Genomic DNA, 11040 nt, shown 5'->3' on the forward strand with positions numbered 1-11040 from the left:
GTATTAAAATAGGTAAAGCATTATTATTAAGACATTATTCTTATCATTACTCATCATTTTTTAAATATTTACATTAATTTGTGAAATGTTAAAAAATCACAAATGCTTTCATGAAATTGAATGAGGTGAAGCTTCAGACTGCACCAAATAAAACAAAATGGGGAAAATTATCAAAAATTGCAAAACTGATTAACTCTGTGAACCCAACACCTTCATCCACGCGGTGGCGCAGAGAACCTCTGTAAAGCTCTCTGTAAATCTCTCACAGAGCTGAAATTGCGGATTATTCTCACAATTTTCATGTTATATGTTATGCAGCGTTAGTTTTGACTGTGAATCGTGTGTTTTTTTTTGGGGGGGGGGAAATTTGGGCTTTTCTTGCTTTAATAATCTGAACTCTGAGAGCGGTGAGGCTGAGGATGGGGGGGGGGGGGGACTGAGGGCCTGACGTCACGGGTCGATTTGCATACAGCGCTGTATATATGCCGCGCTTGCGCATTGGCGCGCCACAGTGCTGCAGCCGAAACCTGACGGAGATTATCAACGCTAACCTGTCTACTTAGGTGAGCGTTTACAGGGCTGTTATATAGTTTAATGATGTTATATATCAGTGTTTTTTAGGGGGAAAGCTGTGGAAACGCTGCTGGGTTGTGTTTTTCTCTGTTGGCACTGGATTTAAAGCTGGTTATTTGGTAGAAAATGTTAGTAGTTTGCTAGCTTAGTTATCTTAAAGAACTAGTTATCTATCTAATGTTTTTTAAGGAGATTTATAGTTAGCAAACATGCAAAAAAAATTGGTTTTATACTATTAAATATGTTTTTGGCGCGCTTGAGGAAATCTGATCGACTGGCTTATTTCCTTTGTTACGCCCCTTTGTGCTGCAGAGGACGTTATTCATAATAATTAGCCATTATTGGGGTTTATGCTGTTTTTTAATGCATGGGAATAATAATATACAAAGCGTTATACAGTTTAGTATGGGGTATCTAGCTTTGAAAAGCCCGTAAAATCGTTAGGGGCTCGTGCTGGAGATAAAGAAGCAGCAGCAGGGTTGGGGCTGGGGTTGGGCGGTGGTTCCTGAAGCGTCTTTGGCAGTGTGCTCACAAATCCTCGCGCACAGCACGCACGTGGGGGGTCCACAGAAATGTCTGTAGATTTGATATAAACAATAAATAAGCCGTAAAACTTTATTTTATAACGCTTAATTTCACAGGTTTTCTCAGAATAACCTTTTTTCTTGCCCTAAGATCATCATATTGTCTCCCCACCCCTCAGCAGCAGGTCTTTAGCCAGCGTGGGAAGCTGCATTGTTATGTAAATCTAGTTTTCGGATTTTTTTTGTCATTTTTGAGGCGCCATTAAGAAAGGGTGCGGTTTTTTTGTGTTGCTCAGGGTGGCAGTGGTCAGTGAAATCAACGGGACATGATGCAAATCGCCCCTTTAGCTCTCAGTGAACAAAGGAGCTCAATATCTGCCTCTTTTGTTCGCTTGATTGGACGTTCCTTAAGATAACAGGAGCTCATTTTGTTGATTTATGATGAATTAATAAGTATTTTTGTTTCTTCACAGACACTCAACAATCATGTCTGACAAGCCAAACCTGGATGAGGTCACCAGCTTCGACAAGAGCAAGCTGAAGAAGACCGAGACCCAGGAGAAGAACCCACTGCCGTCTAAAGAAAGTAAGGCCTGATACACTTCTATCTTAGAGTACTTGTAGGTTATTACATAATCCTAGTAAAATCTAAAAGTAAAGCCAAAAGAAGGCCTCATGCTGGACTTATATCAGTATAATAACTTATTAAGTTATGCAGACCACACAATGTGGGCAGAAGCCACGGATCTAATCTAATTGTTCTTCTTCGTCTTATTCTTTTTTTCTTCTTCTTTTTTTCGCAGCCATCGAACAGGAGAAGCAAGCGTCATCATGAAGCCCCCCACAAGCCGCCATCATGCACTGTGCACACCCCCCTTTCCCTGCATTGCCTTCTTTTCATTCACTTCTTTTAGCTTTTTGTAACCGAAATGTCAAAAATGAGGAAAAAAAATGTGTTTTAAAAAAGAAAGAGAGCAAACCTAAAGCTGCCATCAGTGTTGGATGGAACTGAAATGAAATCTCCTTCCACCAACCGCCAGAAGAAAGAAAGAATGGCCCCCCCTCTTTTCCAACCCAACGAAAGGAAATGCTTCGGAGCACATAGTTTGGATCCATCTAGTGTCCATGGTGGGCAGGCGGGCCACCTCCACATCGGCCTCCGCCACTATTGGCGTGGAGAACCAAAAAAAAGGGGCAAAGGACAAGGGGGGGGCGTGGCCTTGGAATGTGGACATTTCCAAAATTTTCAACCAATCAAGGCGTGGCTTTATGTCGACGTGTGACCAGCTCACCAATTCAAGGTGTTGCGTTTTCTTTTTTTCTGTCTTTTTATTTTTAAAGAAATTTGATTTTTAGGATAAAATGCATCAATATTTGGTTTTTCTATGTCGTCGATGAAATGATTAACACCTACTTGTTAGCGCTGCTTCAGGCAAATGCTTTTTTTTATTGAGACAAAAGAGGAAGAGATGAGAGAGGAAGAAAAAAAAAAAGGTGGGACCAAACTAGATCGGGGAAACACTCCTTAAGGAATGTGAGGGTCTTTTTGAAATCGATTGTGTGGTTTTCTGGGGTAGCTTTTTGTGTTGCACCCTCTCGGTTGTCTTATTGTATGGAAGCTATCATTTCTCGAAATGAAAATTCCATGTGGTCGCTTTCAGCTGTAGATCAAATTGTTTTTTTTTTTTTTTTCTTGGGTTTTGTACAAACTCAGCAACCATGTTGTTTTGCCACAAACCATTATCAGTAATGGAAAACAAATGTTGTAATAAAACCTTTGTTATCAAATGACTTCTCCGCCCCAATGTTTACTCTTATTTATTGTGCACCTCACACACATTTCTTGCTATTTCATCATATGAGTTACTACTTTTTGGTGGAGAAAAACATGCAGTCTACTTTGACACCAACCTTTTACACATTTTGCACATTGTATGCATCACGTGTTGCTGGATTAGCTTTAGCATTTTAGCACAGGTCCAGAACTCAATGGGCTTAAATGATTTGTAAATGTAGTGTTATACTTAAGCTAAAATATTAACCTACACATATAATAGTACACTATTCTCTTCATATCCTTATAGAACGGCCATAGAAACAATACCCTGTTAGCCAGCAGGGAGGCTTCCTGACTCAGGCGCCATGCTGGGGGGGGTCTTCCCAGGTGGTGACTTGGCACTATGACGATCCAATTAGCTTGCAGCTTTGTGCCGTGCATGCTGGGTCTTTCAAAGCCTGCTAAGATTAGCTTGTGCCTGCGAAGCCTAATGGCATTAGATGACTCTATTTTCCCTGGTTGTAAGATGAAGCACTGGCCTAAATGAGAGTTGAAGTCAGTTCATTCTGCAGTGGGCAGTAACGTCATCCATTTCTATACAGTGTCATTGTGCTGATTCAGTCATATTAAACTACATTTAGAAATGCAGACAGCAAGCCTTTTACTGTCAGCAGGGACTAAATGGTTATGGCTAGACAACTGAACCAGAGCATCTGTGGGGTTTTTTGGTACACAGTGGTCGGTACTTATCAAAAGTGATCCATGGAGCACCCAAGGCTCATTATTGCATTGCATGGAGGTCGCACCTCACAAATGACAGGATTTTATAAACCTGCTGCTAGCATCTTGCTACCTGACACCAAAGGGCAGCTTCAGAGGCCTTGTTTTGGTGGTATGGGTGGTATGAAACCCCCCCCAGCTTTCCAATAACAAATGAAAATCTGAGCTTCTACTGGTGTAACAAAGGTAGTAATGCTGTATTTTTGCATGTCAAATACATTATGGTTATTAACAAGAGCTGGCAGCTATCTTTGGTGATTAGTATTAATTTATATTTACAGTCTTGTATTTGACTTCCAGTTCATTTAGACAGATGAATTGCTTTACATCCAGACCAACGTAAAATATGCATAGAAGTATATTAGTGTTGTTATCCACTTTTCTACACAAACCACTAACAATGCATACATACTAAAAGACACCTACAGGTGTGTTACCTCAAGAGACAGTTTACTTTGGACGGCTCTAAACAACTACACCTACATATGTTGTGAGGTGGTATCTTGTGAGTGAGACGGTGATGGCTAGGTGACGTGAAGTATCGAAGTCTGAGCAAGACCTAAAAGTTGGTGCCATATGGAATTGGACATTCCATTTATGAAGCTCTGTGGGTATTTAACATTCGTACCTTAGAAGGCATACTGTAATGATAGTGGCCGGTGGCATCAAGGTAGAATCATCCATGCTAATAGACAAGCGACTTCAAGGAATATGACAAAAGTCATGGGGCATGACACTAGTCCCTATTCCATGCATTGTGTCATTTCTGTGTAGTCATGAAGCATCAAGCGAACTGCCAGTTCTTTAAGTTGATGCGTGAGAATCAGGACTATCATGGACACAAGGCCCAAACTGTGATCCAAGCTAAATTAGAGCATGTCCAAAACATTAGCAAGTTCTTATGAGGTGTTTACAATATACAGTGGACAGTACCTACCAAAAAGAAGGATAGAAGGAAGGAGAAGCGTTGGACTGGTGACAGGGTCATGAGCGTCCAATCATTACTGATGCGACCCATGGAGGCCCATGACTCATCTTAGAGGCCTTCAGAGGTCTTGTGGAGTTCATGTCTGGTAAAATTTTGGTAGAAGGAGGGGCGCTACACAAAATAAGGCAGGTGGCTTATGGCTGATTGTTACATTAACAAGGTTTATAGTGTGGGCTAGTGCACTAATATTTAATGTTTTTTAAATGTTAAAAATGTACAAAATTTAATCTCAGTGGTAAAATCTTTAACCCAAGGGCGTGCTTCCTTTATCACTATTGTGCAAATATGCTTTCAGGAAACCCCATCCGTCTGTTTTGAAGACTTTTGTAACGTCACAACTGACACATACCCGGGTATTTAGTTTCCGCCAAATCACACAAATGCTATAAGTGTGTCAGGTTTACAGGCAAGGCCAGACACTTGACAGACAATGAAGGTAATAGTAGACAATACAGCAGTATTATAACCAGTATAGAAGTAATCAGATTGCAAAAACAAAGTATACATGAGCTAGACTGAGGCAAAACCATAAAAGAACATAAACAAAGGACAGAATCATATAATCGATAATAAATCAAGAGCGCAACTAGACACTTGAGAGTAAACCTGTAAATTAACAATTATAATTATATACTGAGAAGCTAAGAACAGAAACACTCTGTATGCATAGACAAGGTTATATATTGGCAATACTTTGCAAAGTATGTACAGGAAAACACAGGAGAGTAAAATGATTAGTACTTAGGTGACTGGGAACGTGAGTTTCCGAAGGAAGGCGAATGATGTGGGACATGGGAATGGGAGTCTCTGAAGTGAGCAGGCACAGAGGGGAACCCCAAAGCGTAATACAATTTAATGATCAGTAATTAGAGATTAATTAGCATTGTCATAAGTGAACCTCTGTAGGGCATTATTTATAAATACAAGAAATATGTATATCTGCAATGGATTAGTGCCCTGTACAGTGATATTCCTGCCTTGTGCCCAGTGATTTCTAGTGGGCTCCAGGCCTATTGCAACCCTGACCAAGATGAAGTGGATAAAAAGATGGATGGATGGAAGAACATTATACAAAATGGGCCTTTTAGATATTATGCAATTAACTACATACATGATAATGAATCCAAAACTTGATAAAGTTACTTACACACGTAATAAAGATTAAATAATAAAAGAGATCCATAAAATTATGTGACAGTGCACAGTATGCTCTGCCCAGCAGTTTGACACCCTTATTGCTCAGTAAGTAGTCGAACATGTCAGTGTAAGTGGATTGGTTCTAAGTCAGTTACCCCTAATACTGCTCATCTGTTGCATGAGAGAGTGAGTTCTGCAGGTGGGGGAGGGGTGCCCGGACCCTTTTTATCTGTGTCTATGTGTGTGTGTGTCTGTGTTTCTTGTATCATCTTACAAGCAGAAGGATTAATAAAAGGTCTTCTGCATAGAAGTATCTCTATCTCTCTCTCACACACACACCTCTCTTCTCACAAAAGATGTTAATTAAAGATTCCTCGCCTTCGGGGAGCTACATGCACGTTCCAAATCAAATAATAACACGGCAAGTCACTGCAGATGAGCCTCAGTGCTGAAGACAAGAACGCAGCGAAAGAGATCTGAAAGATGCTGCAGCTTTAAAAGGCAGACAGATCCAGACATGTGTGCAGAATTCAGCCGACAGGGAGGAGCCCAAGCATAGCGTCTGGCCCCCTCGAGCCCTGATTACATAACATTACAAACTACGGTCAATGAACAGCCCTGCATGTAGAGAATGCCACTGTAGTGTTGTGGGATTCCATCTTGTTACCATGCAGTGACATGATTGTACGACAAGAATTAATAATCAATAGTAAACTGATAAAAAAAGGCAGTGTGATATACTGTATAACAAAAGCATTGCGTAGTCCAATATAAAATAATTGTTTAGACAGTGAAACAGGTACAAAATCTGTGAAATCTGTAGAAAACAAAACCATTTAGTGGAGCCCAAAACTCCAAGACTTCTAGTGAAAATTATTATATTCTGCATTCTTTTCTAATTCAAAATGTTTCAGCATGACAATCTTTTTTTTTTTTTACAACTTTACAACTTTAAAACAGCCCAATGTTTTAAATCAAGCTTAAATATGGTTAATATTACAGCTTCAAGGTGGCGCAAAGTGCTGACCCACTCAGTGGAAGATTGCAAGTTAATTGCCTGCTGATGCCACAGCCAACCATAGCCAGAAGGCCAAATAAGTTTTACAGGTCTCACACTATATTTCCAAATGTTTGTGGACAAACATTTTCCAAAGAAAATTAATAGAATTTGTAGAAACAAACTGTCAACAGACACAACAAAAGGCATTTATTTGGGCCAGAAACTCTAAGACAACTAGTAAAAATGCTAAATTTCTAATTTTATTCAGCATAACAATTAAAAGTGAAAAGAAGGTTTTCTTGTACAAGCTTTTAAAAAGCACAATGTTTTAAAACAAGCTTTAAAAACGATCAATATTAGAATTCTTAGGTGGTGCAACTGTCTAAGCGCTCCCCCCATCAGTGGGAGACTGTAAGTTCCTTCAGTTGTAATGCCACAGCCATTCATAGCAAGAGGGCTTACTGATCTATTTTTTTTTGTGTGGGTACACACTATATACCTAAATGATCGTGGATACCTGCTAGATATGTGCCTGAAGGGAAAAAAAACCCACTTTGCCAGCATTGAGCTGTGGGCCGATGGGACAGTGTTCAGAATGTGATGCTAGCCAAGTCAGCACATCTGTTAGCAAACACAACATATCTGGGAGTTAGTGTTCTCCTCCAAGTGTGTTAAGCTGCTGTTAAACGCAGTTTAGAATAATGTGGTTCTGAGGTCTAGAAGAAAAAAGGCATTGTCAGTGACAGAAACTATTATAAATAAGTAGTTAGTAATCTTAAATATATTTGTTCTCTTATTGTGTTGGCTATTTTTATATTTTTGGTGGTTATTTTTGCATAAATAATTAATACAATATATATTTTTCACTTCCAGTTGTAAATAAAAAAGCAAAAAAAAAGTAAATCCAAACAAACAAAACAAAAAACTAATTCCAGTTTTACTGTGTTGTCAGTTAGTTGGACGTATTTCATACTAATTTGGGTACCACTTTAAAATAAGACTACCTTTATAAAGGGTTTATAAATGGCTTACAATTAGTTTATTAATGGTTACTAATTAGGTTGTAAATCCCTTAAAAATCATTAATAATCAGTTATTACTCATACATAGAAAGGGCAACAATGACCTGTTGTTTGCCAAATAGTGAACCCACAGCCATTTATATTGTTAAACTTCAGATCTTGTCAGATACTCAACTTACTTTGGCTTCTCCATCTAACTCAACTTGCTTCTCCATCTCCATATTCCCCATCAGTCAACATCAGTTTAACCATTTAACTCCCAAGTTTAATCATTCCACCACTAACATTTTTAGTAATTTATAAACAACAGGTCATTGTTGCCCTTTCTATGTATGTGTTAGAACTGATTATTAATGATTTTTAAGGCATTTACAACCTAATTAGTAACCATTATACTAATTGTAAACCATTTATAAACCCTTTATAAAGGTAGTCTTATTTTAAAGTGGTACCCTAATTTGTAATGTGATGCTAATTTATTGTTGTGTGAACAGCCCTGTCTATGAAAAATAATTTTTACACTTTACAAGTCTAAATAAATAGGGTGTAACTCAAATATGTATGTGTGCAATGTCATTAATTGTTTAATTACATTACTTTGTAAAACATCCAGTCTTTAAAGGTTACTGTTCTTACTAAAGAATAAAACAGTGAATTGGGTTTTCTCACTTAAAGTCACAGTAATAGTGACTGAACCCACTTGATAATCGAGTTATAAAAATCCTGTGTCAGCTAGCTAAGCTCGACCTCCGTCGCCAGTGGTGTCCTTTAACGTCCACCGACAGCCGAACAATAAGTTCATGAGGAATATGAATGAGGCCGTAGTTAAAAGCTTACCCACTGTATGCGTCCTGCAGTGAGCTCTGCGCTGATTCGCCCATCGATCATTCTGCCGGCCCAAGCCAATGGGAGGCCATTTAGCTTTTCACGAGCCGTTGCACACAGGATTGTGGGTCAGCGGCTTTTCATGTCTAATGTTTTGGCCAAAACAGCCAGACGAAGCCAAGCTTTTGAGACGCTCCCAGACTTAACCCGCAGTGGCAGAAATGGCAGATTTCTAATTCGTTTACTTCTGCCCTTCTCTTACTAGACAGGGGTCTCAGTTATGGTCAATTTTATTGTATTATTTCAATGGAATTCCTCTATGAAAAAAGAATGTATACAATAAATATGTATTGTGTATTGTGCAGACCATTATAAACTAAAGCAATACAATGTTTTCAATAGATTAAAGCTACTTTACTGCAAAGTTTCCATATATGTCCCTTATTAATGGATGTCAATAAGCAAATTTTCATTCATTATTTCAAACACTTGTGTGCATACTATACTAAACATTAGTTGAAATAATGTGTGAAAACAATAATGCCCATAATAATATGCTTTTTAAGTAAGAAATTCCCATAGATTTTATTTTTTTCTTGGCTATGTTTTAACAGTGGCAAACAGCTGCTTCTGAGAGAAATTATGTGAAGACTTAAAAACTGAAGACTTGAATGGCTTTGGAAATCGCCAAAACATTATATACACAGATTTCTCTCCTGAAAACTGCTCACTTGGGTGAGTTAAGCGCTTCAATTTATTTACAGTAAGCTTAGATTTACATATTTCCACTAAAGCTGGAGCATTAACATTAGCGGCTGACCGCTAGCAGTAATGTTAATGCTGATCCAGCAGTGTTGGCCGGGGTTAGCAGCAGACTACAGGCTGATAATACTTACCTCTGAACAGCCAAAGAGCTAACACTTAGCGTGGGTAGCGCCTAATGCTAATGCTGTTGGAGAAATGAACAGAAATTACTGTATAACACTGTACTTCAGTAGAGTGGCTTTACTGCTCCTTACAACCTGACTAGTAAAATTCATATATAAGGAGCACCAGATTAGAAGGCGCACTGATGATTTTTGGGAAAATACAAGGATTTTAAGTGCACCTTATAGTACGAAAAATACAGTATTTATCTGGATCCAATACATAGTTCAGAGGATAGCACTCTATTTCTGAACCCGCCCATTTGTCTTGTTGGTTGTTGGTTAACTATAAACACACAGTCCTCACAGATAAAACCCAAATCTGAAACTGAATATAAACATTCAGCGCTATTTATTGTTTGAAGAATAAATGTATCAGGACACACCTATGCAACAAAACACAACAGACACAACTGTCACATGCTTCAATACTTTTGCTCACAGGAAAACTGTGTGTGTTCAGACAGAAGGTGCTTCTGAATTATATCGGATCCAGGTGTAAATACCTAGAAATAAAAGCTAAATGTTGATCTTTTTTGTCTTTGTCCAATTTGTTTTAGTCTTCAGCCAAATAAAAAATAAAATAAATAAGACACTCCAGACCGGTTCAGAAGCAGGTGAAAACCTGGCCGGCAGGCTCCATCTCTGCCCTTCAGGACTCTTTTGAGTGCACTGCATGGGACATGTTTAGGGAGGCTGCTACTGAAGGCGATTCTGTTGATCTGGAGGAGTATGCAGCATCAGTCACTGGCTACATCAGCAAGTGTATTGATGATGTCACTGTCTCCAAGACCATCACCACACGCCCAAAGTAGAAGCCTTGGATGACTGCTGAGGTACGTGCGCTGCTGAGGACCCGCGACTCCGCCTTCAGAGTGGGTGACAAGGTGGCCCTGAGGAAAGCGAGAGCCGACCTGTCACGAGCCATCAGAGAGGCTAAGACACGAGAGAGGCTACGTCTGCTCCACCTTGCAAATTGCTGGACTTAAAGGATCTGGTGTAACGTCTTGGTGCCAGATACAGCAGAGCACCTTCAGAGTTCATGTAGAGTAAACAGTGATGCTGTTTTGACCATGGGAGCTCAGGTGGGAGGCGGTTGCCCCTTCCTGCCACCCCCTTAAGTCTGCTAGTAATAGTGATGGCACAAAAAACAACTTTTAAAACAACTCATTTCCAATCTTAAACTCCATTCCATATTCATTCCATCCATTTCTGTTTTCAGTTTTAGCCACACCCCCTCTAGAATGTACTGGCCGCATGTCACGCAGTCCTTGTGGTTATAATGTTTTGACTCATCCATCCATTTTTTTTTGTGAATTCCACTGCAGTGTTGTAATATGCTGAAAAGTATGAAAATGTAACCCATTGCCATTATCATGTTTCACGTCCCAGAAAAATGTGCATAATTCTCATACTTGCGGTCCACTCAGATGATAATCTGTCCCACCGCTCTCCGCTGAACATTCCATCTGTTGATCATGATGACGT

The 11040-nt window shown here is 39.3% G+C and overlaps 1 protein-coding gene across 1 annotated transcript; it reads left to right on the forward strand.

Annotated features, from left to right (window-relative positions):
• Positions 1 to 462: 462 nt before the first annotated feature.
• Positions 463 to 2888, forward strand: LOC103024855 (thymosin beta-11). The gene is made up of 3 exons (XM_007228681.3): positions 463 to 563; positions 1571 to 1683; positions 1901 to 2888. The coding sequence occupies exons 2-3, from the start codon at positions 1584 to 1586 to the stop codon at positions 1930 to 1932; spliced, it is 132 nt and encodes a 43-aa protein (XP_007228743.1). The 5' UTR covers positions 463 to 563; positions 1571 to 1583; the 3' UTR covers positions 1933 to 2888.
• Positions 2889 to 11040: the final 8152 nt, after the last annotated feature.

Source organism: Astyanax mexicanus, chromosome 21, assembly GCF_023375975.1.
Source record: "Astyanax mexicanus isolate ESR-SI-001 chromosome 21, AstMex3_surface, whole genome shotgun sequence".
NCBI classification, from domain to species: Eukaryota; Metazoa; Chordata; class Actinopteri; order Characiformes; family Acestrorhamphidae; genus Astyanax; species Astyanax mexicanus.